This window comes from Chelonia mydas, chromosome 2, assembly GCF_015237465.2.
Source record: "Chelonia mydas isolate rCheMyd1 chromosome 2, rCheMyd1.pri.v2, whole genome shotgun sequence".
Lineage (NCBI taxonomy): Eukaryota > Metazoa > Chordata > Testudines > Cheloniidae > Chelonia > Chelonia mydas.
In genome coordinates this window covers 261,470,844-261,484,686 of record NC_057850.1, presented here as the reverse complement: position 1 = coordinate 261,484,686, position 13,843 = coordinate 261,470,844, and the positions used below count along the sequence as shown (strand labels likewise).

Below are 13,843 nucleotides of genomic sequence, written 5' to 3'. Positions count from 1 at the left end.
CCTGCCCGCAGGCCCCGCCCACTGCCGCAGGCCCCGCCCACTGCCGCAGGCCCCGCCCCGGCCCCGCCCCCTGCCCGCTGGCCCCGCCCCGCTCGGGCCTCGCCCCCTGCCGCAGGCCCCGCCCCGCCCCCGGGCCGCGAGCCCCGCCCCGCGCGGGCCCCGCCCCCTGCCCGCTGGGGTCCCCCCTATTCTCCCGGCATGCAGCGCGGCGAGCCCCCCCCCCCTCCCCCGGCACGCAGCGCGGCGGGGGTACCCCAATTCTCCCGGCATGCAGCGCGCTGGCCCCCCCACTCCCGGCATGCAACGCGGCGCCCCTCCTCTCCCGGCATGCAGCGCGCTGGCCCCCCCACTCCCGGCATGCAGCGCTGCGAGCCCCCCCCGTCTCCCGGCATGCAGCGCGCTGGCCCCCCCACTCCCGGCATGCAGCGCGGCGGGCCCCGGCCGGAGGGGCTGCTGCTGACCTGGCCGCGCTGGCGGAGCCGCCCTGGCCGAGGCCCCGCCCCCAACCTGGCCGGGCGGGGGGCGCGCAGGTGAGGGCTGCCTCGTGCCTGGGCGTTGCCATGGGGTCGGGGGAGACAACGCAGCTACCCCCCCCCGCGCCCCCCCCACTGCAGGGCTCCCCCCTCCCCCCCGCTCCCCCCCCAACGCAGGGGCTGAGGGGTGTGACCCCCCCCGTCCCTCCCCAGCGCAGGGCTCCCCCCGCTCCCCCCCGCAGCGCAGGGGCCTGAGGGGTGTGACCCCCCCGTCCCCTCCCCCAGGGCAGGGTCCCGGCGGGCTGTGACCCCCCCGTCCCCTCCCCCAGCGCAGGGCTCCCCCCGCTCCCCCCCGCAGCGCAGGGGCCTGAGGGGTGTGACCCCCCCGTCCCCTCCCCCAGGGCAGGGTCCCGGCGGGCTGTGACCCCCCCGTCCCCTCCCCCTGCGCAGGGCTCCCCCCGCTCCCCCCCGCAGCGCAGGGGCCTGAGGGGTGTGACCCCCCCATCCCCTCCCCCAGGGCAGGGTCCCGGCGGGCTGTGACCCCCCCGTCCCCTCCCCCAGCGCAGGGCTCCCCCCGCTCCCCCCCGCAGCGCAGGGGCCTGAGGGGTGTGACCCCCCCATCCCCTCCCCCAGGGCAGGGTCCCGGCGGGCTGTGACCCCCCCGTCCCTCCCCCAGCGCAGGGCTCCCCCCGCTCCCCCCCCAGCGCAGGGGCCTGAGGGGTGTGACCCCCCCGTCCCCTCCCCCAGCGCAGGGCTCCCCCCGCTCCCCCCCGCAGCGCAGGGGCCTGAGGGGTGTGACCCCCCCATATAGGGCCCAGGCCCAGGGGTGCTGAGCTGCGCCCCCTCTGTTGCAGGTGCCGGTGCCAAGTGAGGACGTCTCCGTCTCCCGCCCCACGGGCCTGGGTGGCAGGAGTGGAGTGGCAGAGCCGTGGGCCGGGGACGGTGGAGCCTGTGGCCTGGCGGTGGGAAGGTAAAGCCGCTTGAATTACAGGTGGGAGAGACCCCCCTCGGGCACGGCTCGCCCCGGGTGGGAGAGACCCCCCTCGGGCACGGCTCGCCCCGGGTGGGAGGGAGACCCCCCTCGGGCACGGCTCGCCCCGGGTGGGAGAGACCCCCCTCGGGCACGGCTCGCCCCGGGTGGGAGAGACCCCCCTCGGGCACGGCTCGCCCCGGGTGGGAGAGACCCCCCTCGGGCACGGCTCGCCCCGGGTGGGAGGGAGACCCCCCTCGGGCACGGCTCGCCCCGGGTGGGAGAGACCCCCCTCGGGCACGGCTCGCCCCGGGTGGGAGAGACCCCCCTCGGGCACGGCTCGCCCCGGGTGGGAGAGACCCCCCTCGGGCACGGCTCGCCCCGGGTGGGAGAGACCCCCCTCGGGCACGGCTCGCCCCGGGTGGGAGAGACCCCCCTCGGGCACGGCTCGCCCCGGGTGGGAGGGAGACCCCCCTCGGGCACGGCTCGCCCCGGGTGGGAGGGAGACCCCCCTCGGGCACGGCTCGCCCCGGGTGGGAGGGAGACCCCCCTCGGGCACGGCTCGCCCCGGGTGGGAGGGAGACCCCCCTCGGGCACGGCTCGCCCCGGGTGGGAGAGACCCCCCTCGGGCACGGCTCGCCCCGGGTGGGCTCCTGCCAGTGCCTTGGAGCGGGTCCTCAGGCCCAGTCTTTGCATGCCGCTCTCACGGGCTAGTTGGAGTGAAACGGGCCATGTGTCAGAGGGGCCTGAACAGGAACATCGGGAAATAGCCAGGCCTCAAGCCCCAGCTTTGACTGCGCTCTGCTGCCCACTGGCTCTGAGCTGCCTCCAGCATCCCAGGGCGATTCAAGGGCTGGGAATCCAGACAGGTCGGCGGTGCCGTGAGCGCCGTCTGCAGGTGGCCGGAGCCCAGTCTGTTCAGGGGAGGGGTCGGCGGTGCCGTGAGCGCTGTCTGCCGATGCCCGGAGCCCGGTCTGTGCAGGGGAGGGGTCGGCGGTGCCGTGAGCGCCGTCTGAAGGTGCCCGGAGCCCGGTCTGTGCAGGGGAGGGGTCGGCGGTGCCGTGAGTGCCGTCTGCCGGTGCCTGGAGCCCAGTCTGTGCAGGGGAGGGGTCGGCGGTGCCGTGAGCGCTGTCTGCCGGTGTCCGGAGCCCGGTCTGTGCAGGGGAGGGGTCGGCGGTGCCGTGAGCGCCGTCTGCAGGTGTCCGGAGCCCAGTCTGTGCAGGGGAGGGGTCGGCGGTGCCGTGAGTGCCGTCTGCCGGTGCCTGGAGCCCAGTCCGTGCAGGGGAGGGGTTGGCAGTACCCAGAGCCCAGTCTGTGCAGGGGAGGGGTCGGCGGTGCCGTGAGCGCCGTCTGCAGGTGCCCGGAGCCCGGTCTGTGCAGGGGAGGGGTCGGCGGTGCCGTGAGCGCCGTCTGCCGGTGCCCGGAGCCCAGTCTGTGCAGGGGAGGGGTTGGCGGTGCCGTGAGCGCTGTCTGCCGGTGCCCGGAGCCCGGTCTGTGCAGGGGAGGGGGCTCTGCGGCAGACGGCCCTTCGCTCCGACAGGCAGGGCCTGGACGAGAGCTGTCCTGGCTGGGAATAAGGAGCCGCTTTTCCCTGGGCAGGGTCACCCCGTTTGGAACAGCTGAGCTGGTGGGGGAGTGTGTGTGTCAGTGAATCCAGGCCAGGCGTCTCTCTGACAGCCCTGCTCTAACTCAGCCGGCCGGGCCGGATGCAGGAGTCCCTGGGGGAGAGCTCTGCGCTGGGCTCTGCAAGAGGCTGAGTGGGGTGGGCAGAACGGTCCCCCAGCCTGAAATCTCTGACCCCGGGGAAGCTCCATGCTAGTCTGCAAGCTGTGAACCCATAGCTACTTAGAGGGAGGACACCTGACCTGCCCCCCCACCCCATGGGGCAGGCCAGGGTCTGCAGCATCTTTCTGACCCCTGTGCACTGACTTCATAGGGGCTGGAGCCCCTGGCTTCCCCCATTTACCCTCCCTATACCGGCACAGGGTCCATCTGGGCTCAGACTTGGAGAGTAACTCTTACTGCACCAGATCGATCGCAGAGGCTGAGGATCTCGGGTACTTCACACACCCTTGCCCGTGAGCACCAAGATCCCCTGGGCTGAGGGGTCAGCGTTAAGGGGAAGGTAAGCGAGGGGGTGGGGCAGATTCAGGCTCGTAGAGCTCCCAGCCTGCGAGGTGTGTGCTGAGCTGTTTAATCTTATCGTCAGACTTGTGCCAGCTCTGTGCTGGTGAGTGGGTGCCCCGGCCTGGCTCGGAGCCGGGCGGGGGGAGGGCCAGTGGTTCTGGGCCCGGGGTCAGAACTGCTCCTTGTTTCTGTAAACGCCCTTTGCTGCCCATAATGAGCCGCATTGGAGAAGGCAGCAAGCGGGCAGCGCTCGCAGGTGCCGTGGGAGGAGTAGCTGGGACAGCTGTGCTGCCCTTGCTGCATGCCTGGGGGGGCCTGGGGAGCAGTGCACCCACCCTCCCACTTGCCTGGCTGGTGCTTCCACCAGAACTGCCGAGCTTGAAACCCAGCTCGTGTGCTGGGCTGGACCGGACCTGCCTGGAGCACACAGGATGGCCTCCCTCCACACCGCACACCTGGCTGGGGAGCTGTGAATTACCTGCCCGTCTCCTGCTCACACCTTCCCACTCCAAACCTGCCTGGCAGCGTCTCCAGCGAACGTGCCTGTGACCTCGGTGTCTCTGCAGATCCCGCCCCAGAGGGCGCCTCTGAGATGGAGCCAAGTGTTGGGGGCAGAGGAATCCCAGATGCTCCTCGCGCAGGTGAGCGATGCTGACTCAGCACAGGGGGGCACCGTCCCGGTAGCGAAATGCCCGCAGACGGGCATCCTGCACTAGTGCGCCAGGCCCAGCAGCATGGCTGGAGCTTGCCAGGGGAGACCTCCCTGACATTCCCAGCTGGCCTGTGGGTAGCTGCGCTGCCCCCGGGCCCACGCTTCCTGGGGAGCAGGCGTCTTGGCAGTACGCAGGCTGCGCTGTTCGTGGAGCTCCTGGGGCAGCCCTCAGTGCCGCGAACCCTGGGTTAGTCCTGGCCCCACGGGGGAGCTGGATGTGTCCCAGGGTCTCCGCTCCCAGGACAAACCCCTGCCTAATGGCACCACCGAGAATGACTCCAACACCTCCTGCTTGCAGCTGGTGCCAGAGCACTTGGGAGATGGGTGTGGGGAGCCAAGAGGGAGAGGGGCTTGTTCGCTGCAGGGCTCCCTGCCCGGTGCCTGCAGCAGGTGAGTTGGAGCTGGGGATCCCCCACAGGGAGTGCTGGGGTGTGGGGGCTCTGGCCCAACACGGGGAGTTTGCATCCCAGCCGCTCTGGGCTCCTTCCTGATTCTGTTTCCGCAGCAGGCGCTGAGGGCTGGAGCATCAGAGAGGAGCAGAGCGATACGCCAGGATCCCGGGAAGTGAAAGCAGAGAGCGTGGCCGAGAGCCTGAGATGTGGGGAGCGCCTGGCCCCGGGGAGCGGCTGTGTCGGGGGCGTGCTGCTGATCTGCACTGAGTGTGGGGAGAGCTTCGGGCATCACGGGGCCCTGATCGCCCACCAGCGAGGCCACGCCGGGCAGGGGGCTGGGCCCTTCACCTGCCCCCAGTGCCAGAAGGGCTTCAAGCACAGAGCCAGCCTGGTGGCCCACCAGCGCGTGCACTCGGGCGAGCGCCCCTACGCCTGTGCCCAGTGCGGGAGGGGCTTCCGCTACAAGACTTGCCTGGCGGTGCACCAGCGCGCCCACTCCGGCCAGCGCCCCCACAAGTGCCCGCAGTGCAGCACGGCCTTCCTGCAGCGCGGGGACCTGCACGTCCACCTGCGCACGCACACGGGCGAGCGCCCCTTCGCCTGCCCCGCCTGCGGCCTCCGCTTCCCGTCCCGCCGGACCCTCGCCTGCCACCAGCGCCAGCACCCGGACCTGGGCCCCCACCGGTGCCAGCAGTGTGGGCGCGGCTTCCGCCACAAGCGCAACCTGGTGCGGCACCAGCGCGGCCATGCCGGCGCCCAGCCCTACCACTGCCCCGAGTGCGGGGAGGGCTTCTGCTACAAGCAGAGCCTGGTGGCCCACCAGCGGGAGCACGCCGCCCCCCGGCCCTACCCCTGCCCCCAGTGCGGCACCAGCTTCCAGCACCAGGCCAACCTGGCCATCCACCAGCAGAGCCACGCCCCCCCGGCCACCTACACCTGCCCCCAGTGCCAGCAGAGCTTCAAGTACAAGGGCTACCTGCGCATGCACCAGCGGAAGCACTCGGCCCCCGAGGCCGAGGGGCGGGAGTGCCAGGCCCTGCACGGCGGGGGGGGGCTCTTCACCTGCACTCAGTGTGGGAAGGGCTTCAAGAACAACGGCTTCCTCATCATCCACCAGCGAGCCCACGCGGCCGGGGCACAGAGTGCCAGCCCCACCCCTTGGGGCACCTAGCCCCTCTGCCAGGCCGTGTGCCATCAGCAAAGGGGCAGCGTTGCCCAGGAGCCGCAGCAAGGAGCTCTGAGCATGGCCAGGAGGGGCCCAGCCTGCCGACGGGGTGCTGTCCATGGGCCCGGTGCTAGAGGGAGGGGAGGGCTGGGCTGCTCAAACCCAGGGTGTCCAACTTAGGCTACTGGGCGTTGTCTGAAAGCACCAGCTCCGGGAGTCCTGGGGGAACGGCGACTTTGGATTCAAAGCGCGGCTGTGGTGCTGGCAGGCGGAGGGCTAGTGGGGTATCTGAGCACTTGGGGTATGTGGGGCCAGGGCTAGGCCTTTCTGCTGCTGGCTGCCTGCCCTGTTGCCAGGTGGGTTTACCAGCCATGCCTAGTGCCCCCTAATTCTTTCTCTGGGCCCCTCTGCCCCATTTGCCCTTCAGGGTAGAAGCAGCTGAGCCTGGACTGCAAAGTCCCTGGATGTGGCCCCTTGGGGCATGACGGGCCCTGGTCGGGGGCAGTTTTCTGGCTGGTGCGCCCAGCTGTGAGGGGCTTTGCCTTGGCATGCCCCCCGTGAGCCTGCTGCTGGGAGCTGGCAGGTAAAAAGGGGGCCCAAGTGTGTTGCGGGGGCTGGAGGAAACGCCTGCCCTGAGACACTCGCCGGGCTCAGTCTGCTCCAGAGCTGCCTGGATCGCGGCGCAGCCGGGCGTCCCACAGAAGCAGAGCCAGCCGCTGGCACAGCGCTGACACTGGACCCCTTCAGACTGAAATAAGGCGGATGTTAACATAGCCCATCCCCCCGCAAGCCACTCCTGGGGTGTTACTCCCTCACCCCCACCACACCAAGCTGCCCAGATGTGGGGGGTCTCTGCACTGGGTCAGAGCCTGCCCCCATTGCCGGGGGGTGGGCAGGCCCTGGGTAAAGCAGGGGCTGAAGGCCCTGGCCCTAGAGGTGTGGGGCTCCTGCCGGAGGGGGCTGTTAGTGGCTGCTGGAGCCCTGTGGCCAGACCCACGAGTCCCACTGGGCTCTGCTCCAGCACGGGGCTGGCTGCATGGATCGTGGTCGTGGTGTGGGTGGGAGGCAGGTCCCGCCCCCCTGTGGCTAATCGCCACCTCCCTGCTGAGGCTGGTGGCAGGGGCCAGTGCTTACCTGGGCCCCAGTGTGCTCCAGGGGCCAGACCCCAGCTCAGCTCCACTCGACACCCAGGCCGAGGGGCTGCAGCGGCCAGAGCTGGCGGGAGATTGGGGCACGGCCGGTGTGGCTGGAGAAGTGAAGCTGAAGTGCTGTAAGAAGGCCTGGGATCCGGCTGGTGTGTGTTCTGCCAAGCTCCCTGCCCCCAGGGCTACCCCCATCTGCAGAGCTGCTGGGGTCCCAAGCGTCCCCTGTTCTGGGGCTGCGCACAGGCTCGGTGCCCGCATCGCCTGCCGGCAGGGAGAGGGATAGCTCAGTGGTTTGAGCATTGGCCTGCTAACCCCAGGGTTGTGAGTTCAATCCTTGAGGGGGCCATTTAGGGATCTGGGGCAAAAATTGGGGATTGGTCCTGCTTTGAGCAGGGGGTTGGACTAGATGACCTCCTGAGGTCCCTTTCAACCCTGATATTCTATGATACTAAGAGCTCAGCGTAGCAGCGTCCTCGTCGGCAGCTGCCTGGCTGCGGCCCCTGCGGAAAGGCTGGTGCTGGGTGAGCGGATGCGCAGGGCGGGGAAAGACATGGTCACTCGGCCAATGCTCTGGGCTGCATCCAGCGGGGTGCAGGGGGGGGGGGGGGATCGTGTTCAACATACATAGCAGAGCTGTGCAGGGGGGAGGAGCAAACCTCAGGCTGACTGGTTACCCCAGCACAGCTCTTGCGGCTCTGACCCCCCATCTCCCAGTCCGAAGAGTGTTCTGGGCAACGCCCGTATTTCTGGGCACCCCAAGAGCTGACCTGCCTTGACCGCTCTCTGTGTTGTAGGCAGAGCCGGCAGCCTGGATGTGCGGCCTGGCCTGTCCCCTTGTGAGTGTCTGGGTCCCCGTGGCCTAGAGCCTGAGCAGGCTGCAAGTCTCCCGGCTGGGTTCTGTCTCAGCTTCAGCCAGCTGCTCCAGCCGCCTCCGAGCGGGGTCAGCGGAAAGGTGGCCGTTTGCCCCGGAGGGAATGTTCTGCTGGGTGGTTGGGAAGCTCCCCACCTTGGAGCCAGGGGTGTCCCTTTTGCTGGTCCCAGGGAAAGTCAGCAAGTGACAAGCCCAGAGCAATTGTCAGTCACGTGTGCAGGAGAGGATGGGCAGGGCCCACAGCCAGCTCCAGGGAGGTGACTTTCCCAGCAGTGCGCACAAACTCTGGGGCAGGGGCAGACTCCAGTTCTCCAGGGCAACATTCAGCTGCCTTACCCATGAAACCATCCTCCCACAATCCCCCGTCCCGTTCAGCATGCACCTTCTGCCTCCTGCAGCCATTCCTGCCACCCCAGGCTCCTGCACTGCACAGCCAGGGTTCGTCCCCATGGCCTGTCTGTCCTGTGCACCCAATGAGGCGGGGACCTGTGGGAAGCACAGGGTGTGAGCTTAATGCCGACACCCAAGGGACCAAGGGAGGGGCGGCAGAAAGCTTCACTCTGGCATCTAACTTTGGGGCTGGGTTTTCACACCCTCGTGCTCTTCCACTGTACAGTATTTATTAAATAGTGTTAAATCCCCTACAGCTGCCCATCCGCGGCCAGCGTATGACTGGGTTGGGTGTGGGGGTGTCACTTCTTTCCACAGTGCGCGCTCGGACTGTGGAACTCACTGCCACAAGGCAGAGGGGAGAGCCAGCACCCAGCAGGGCTCAAAAAGGGGCCGGGTGTTTTCCTGGGGCCTGAGAACACAGAGCTCGGAGAGGAAGGGATCTGGGAGAAAGACTGCTACACTGGGGCCGAGCCTGCCTCTCGCAGCAGGGCCAGGGACTGTGCATTGGGGCTGCCTTCACCCTTGGCTAGTGAGGACGGGGAAGGAAAAAGGCAGCAGTGACCAGGCACGGCACAGCAAGGTCCATGTCGGATGGGCAAGCTCAGCGTGACTGTTGTATTCCTTTAGCTGGAATAAAAGCCCCGGGTCACTGGCCGGTGTTAGTGTGAAGGACCTCAGCCTGCATAGCACAGTGGCAAATGCACCATTGAAAATCCTTTTAACCCAGGACACAGAAGCAGGGAAGCCAGTGAAAGCCCTTGAAATATGAAGTCTTGAGATACAGTGATGATCTCTTTGTCCTCTGGACAGACACCCTAAACACCCTCAGAGTTTGCCACCCCACTCCCTCCCGGCTAGTAAACTCTAGAGCGCTCACACGCCATGGTCAGCTTTCACAGTGGAACCTGACAGAAAACCATATACAAGAAACCCGCAGATCACCACCCCGAACACACCAAGACACCTGGTATCTACAGCCAGGCCATCCGCTACCACAGAATATGCTCCAAGGAGAAAGTACGGGATATGCGCCTTAACATACCTTGGATTGCATCATGGAACAGGCTCCCCAGGTACCCTAAGCCTGTAAGATCTGAGGCTTCTGCAGTAAAGACAGCAGCCATCAGTCAAGAAGCAGGAAGTCACAACCTCACGCTCCATCTAAATTACATTAAAACAATGTCCTATCGGGCTGTTTGGAAGGCTCCTGTCCTAATAGCACCCATCATCACCAGATAATAATATAGCTTTTAAAATGGTTAAAGAAAGCTTTGTTTGATGGCATTCTGTCCGGCAAGACACCACTTATCGACAGTCGTGGGTGTGAAATCCCCACTTTATTATTGTTTTGTCTCTATGGTCCCCACGTCTCTACTGTTTATCTGTCCGGTCTCTGTCTGGTTCTTTGAGTGATTCTGGCTGCTGTGTAACTAATTTCCCAGGATTGGCGCCAGCAGAGGCGATGGGGTCTGAGCTGGTGAAGGAGCGTTCCACCGTAGGTGAGGCTTGGTTAAGGAATCGTTTCGTACCATGACTGGCAACGTACAAATAGGCAGGGTGTAAGTGCCATGATAAAACTTGGGGTCCCAGACGAACCTGGAGGAAGAACTCCCCTCCAGGACACAGCCCAGCGCAAGTTAAAGCTGCCAGAAGACCCTGCGGTGCAGCAGCTGGCCCTCCAGACGACTTGAGCTTTGCCTGTCCGGGGGGAAGATCGGCTGTGTGCTCGGGCGTGGTGTGCATTGTGTGCTCAGCGGGGCATTTCACCGGGGAAAGGCCCTGCAGAGCCGTGAGTCCACTGGGAATGGGTGTTAGCCCGGAGCCCATGGAGGGGTAAAGTTGGGTCTCTTACTTGCTGAGTACCCAAAAGAGAAGGTAGGGATAAGAAGAGAACCTGGTTCAGTACATGAAAAACCCCAACAGCCACTCACCCCGCGCACTTTAGTTGGGTTCCAGTGTGGGGCAGTAGATGACATATGGGGTATCTTTAAACAATTGCAACCCATAGTGGGGACCCCATCCTGGAAGAAGTTTTTCCTGAACCCCCTCTTCTGGCCTTCAAGCAACCCCCCAACCTCACCAAGCTCATCATCAGAAGCAAGCTCCCCTCAGCCCAGGACACAGTGACTCAAAGCGGCGCCAGACCCTGCCAGAATAACAGATGGAAAACCTGCAGCCATATCTCCACTGTGACAATGATCAACACCCCCCACGACACACTTTTCAAGGTCCAAGGGTCCTACACATGCCTATCACAAGATGTGGGGTACCTTGTCCAGTGCGCTAAATGCCCCAATAACCGCTGTGTGGGTGAAACCAGACAATCACAGTGCACTCGAATGACCTCACACAGGAAAATGGTAAAAGACAAAAACATCCTATCACCGGTGGTGAACACGTCTCACAATGCAATCGCTCATCAGCCCTTGTCCTCAAAGGAGACCAGCACAACCCTTTCAACAGACAAGCCTGGGAGCGTCAATTCATTGCTCTGCTAGACACTAAACCTCATGGGCTAACGAAAGACACTGACTATGGCGTATTACAACAATCTGTAACCCAGTGTTGTGGAAAACGAGTCACACCATCTGTTTGGTTCAAGCAGTCTGAGGGCCCTTTATTGGTGACTACAAGCATGCAGGGAGAAGGAGACAGAGATGGTCACACACAGGTGCCACCCTGGTCTCCCCCGTCCTGCCCCTAGAATACCAGTCTCAGATAGTTTTTTACATTTTAGTCAAATGATACATTTCCTTAATTTTTTATCACTCAAGCATTGTTAATAAAGCCTTATAAGGCGCCAAGGTAAACAGCTTTCTCATTAGCATTGTGTTGACGCACTTCATTATCATCAAGGTCTGCGGTTTGCTTGTGGCCGTGTTTGGCTAGGGGCTGTTGCCGGTTTGGGGCGGGTGGTACGTAACAGGCAGCTAGGCGAAAGGGTGGCCTAGTTTGTTATCTGTGTCAAAATACCATGGCCCAGCATATGCTCATAGCGTAAGCGAAGTCTTATGGGATGCAGGCCTGTAGGTCTCTTGCGTTACTGTGTTTGCATCTAGTGCATAGGTCTTGTCACAAAGTGGGCTAGGGTCAGGTCAACAATACTTTCCCCCACACCAGTAACCCCCCTTCCTGGGGCCTTTGACAGGAGACGTGTTAATGGGCCACCTCTCCTCAGATGGCCTCTTAGGATCTGTATTAACTCCTTCTGCGAAACATCTGGTGCACCTTGGATTCAGTTGTGATGCTCTGGGTATGTCTACACTGCAATGTAAGCCCAGGGCTCAAACGCTGACTCAAGCCTACCCCCTCCCACCTGTCTACACGCACATCACACTAACCCAGGGCTTCGACCCAGGGTCCCATGGGGATGGAGGGGCTAAACCTGAGTCAAGCCGGGACCCGGGGTCAAGCCCTATTGCTTTGTAGTTTAGTTGTAGACCCCATTGGACTTGTGCTCTGGAACTCTGCCAAAAGGATCCCGCGGGCCCATGGGTCAGCTTTGCTCTGGGCAGTCGGTCTCCCACATTGCACCACAAACAAAGGGCTAGAATGGCCCCATTTGGGGAGGGCGCTAGGAAGTCTGGGGTGTGGTGGTTGGCCTTGGTCCCAGGTAATGCAGTGTGGACGCTGGAGCCCCAGGTTGGGAGCCAGGGTTCAGCAATTCCTAGCCTGGGGTTACACAAGAGTGTGGATGTTTGGTCCCTAGGCTAACAAACCCAGGGGCTGCGAGCTCGTGTTCTAGCCCTGGGCGTGCCTGGCAGCGGAGACAGCCCCTACGAGCACTTCCCAGCCCTGGAGACGAGCGCTGGGCAAGCTTGTCTCCTCCCCCCAGCAGACACTGATCCCAGAAAAGCTCTGACCTCGCCCAGCTTGGCTCCCTCATGCCCTGGGGCCGGCAGGGCTGCAGCTGCCCCGAAAACAGCCTGTAGCTGGTAACTGTGGGGGGGAGAAGAGCAGTGCCGGTTCGTCTCCCCGGGAAGCGCTGCAGCGGCCCAGCTGCGTCGCGTAGTAACTACGGGGAGCAAGGGGTTCGTTCGTCCCCAGGACACACACCTCTCTGGAGAGGCAGCAGCTGGGGTGACGGAAGAATCCCTCCATCGGCCTAGCCAGGCCCTAGGTCGGCTTACCCCCCTCGCAGCGGGCGGGCCCTTTCCCCAAGCTCTGAGCCCAGCCGGTAGGGCGACCTGGCTGGGCAGCGCAGGCCAGGCCTTAGCCATGGGGCGGGAGCCAGTGCGAGGCCAACCCTGTTCCCCACCAAACACCTGCACACAAGGGGGAAGAGAAAAGCAGCAAAGGTGGAAAATGCGGGTCTGGGTCTGGGTCTGGGCTTGCCCTTGACTGGCCCCTCCCTGCTGGGGAAAGCCAGGCCCAGCCTCTGGCAAGCCCCCCCCCGGAGCAGCCCTAACGACACCCAGCCCATCCGCTGGTACCAACCCTGAGCCGCTCAGGCCCTGGATTTAGTGGGTTCTTCTGGTCACAGGCTCACGGCACCGCGCCAAACTCTCCAGCCCCGGCTGGCTGAGCCGGACTCGTCCAGGCAGGCGGCAGCCGGCGAGGGAGGGAAGGGGGCGCTCAGCAGGGACAAAGCCGCGGGTCCCAGGCTCTCGCTGCTGGCTCCTGAGTTCCTCTCTCCGGCTTGGTCAGGACACGGCTCAGGACCAGGACAAAGGCAGCACAACGCCGGCAGGCTGAGAACCAGGAGAATCAGCCCACCGTGGCGCTGCCCACGCCGCCCTCTCGGCCTGCAGCCAGGCTGCCGTCGCCAGCTGCCCCCCGAAGGGCGTGAGGGCGGAACAGCCCAGCCCCCCGGTACTTCTCCTCGGTCCCAGCACATGCTTGTGGGTCACAGATTCCTGGCTCCACACATCCCCTCCATCTGGCCTGGGTTTCACAGGTCCAGCCAGAGGCAGAGGCTGCCCGGCCCGTGATGGAGAAACTCTCTGTTTTGTTCTGGGTGCAGAGACCCGGCTGCTCAGCTGCATCTGACTCTCCCTGTGGGCTCCTGGCCCAGCGCAGGATGGGGCTGGCCTCATAGCAGCAGGGCTGGGTGCGGTGAGGGCCGGGGAAGGGCACTCGCCCATGCACATGATGGTGGATGGCCTGGCTCGCTGTGTCCGCGGTAGGGGCTCTCCTCGCTGGGCACGCACGGGACTCCCTGCTGCAGGAAGCGGTGCCCGCACTGGGTACAGGTGAAGGGCACTTGCCCAGGTGCAGCCACTGCTGTGGAGTCAGGCACATCCTGGCCCTGCCCACCTTCCTGCACTGGGCGCAGGCCCCACCTGGGGAGCCCAGCCTGCCCCACTAACCCAGAAAGGTGGCACCCATAGGTCTGCAGGACATGACCCCTGCTGGCCATTCCCCAGGGCCAGGAGCTGCCCTCCCTGGGGGACACTCACCCCACACCCCAGCCTCTCGGCCGCTCTCTCTGCTGTCAGCCCCGGGGATCCCAGCGCACGCTCCTGCCCAGAGACAAACTCCCCTGCTGGATCAGAGCCCCCCAGCACTCCTTGCGCAGCGATGAACTGCCGGGGACCCCCAGCCCCCAGCTGGGAGCCCTCAAGGGAATGAGCCCCTCTCCCCCCACCAGCCCAT

General features: G+C 65.0%; 1 protein-coding gene across 9 annotated transcripts; it reads left to right on the top strand.

Annotated features, from left to right (window-relative positions):
- The first annotated feature begins 406 nt into the window (after positions 1–406).
- On the top strand, positions 407–11,072 carry LOC102947860 (gastrula zinc finger protein XlCGF8.2DB). Of its 9 annotated transcripts, none has more exons than XM_043541860.1 (5): positions 407–530; positions 1,328–1,443; positions 3,429–3,568; positions 3,938–4,211; positions 4,788–11,072. In XM_043541860.1, the coding sequence occupies exons 4-5, from the start codon at positions 4,163–4,165 to the stop codon at positions 5,843–5,845; spliced, it is 1,107 nt and encodes a 368-aa protein (XP_043397795.1). In that variant the 5' UTR covers positions 407–530; positions 1,328–1,443; positions 3,429–3,568; positions 3,938–4,162; the 3' UTR covers positions 5,846–11,072. The 9 variants fall into 9 exon arrangements, with proteins under 9 accessions (XP_043397795.1, XP_037747408.1, XP_037747404.1 ...); XM_037891480.2 differs by having other exon boundaries at positions 1,328–1,464; positions 4,137–4,211; positions 4,791–11,072; XM_037891476.2 differs by having other exon boundaries at positions 1,328–1,464; positions 4,137–4,211.
- Positions 11,073–13,843: the final 2,771 nt, after the last annotated feature.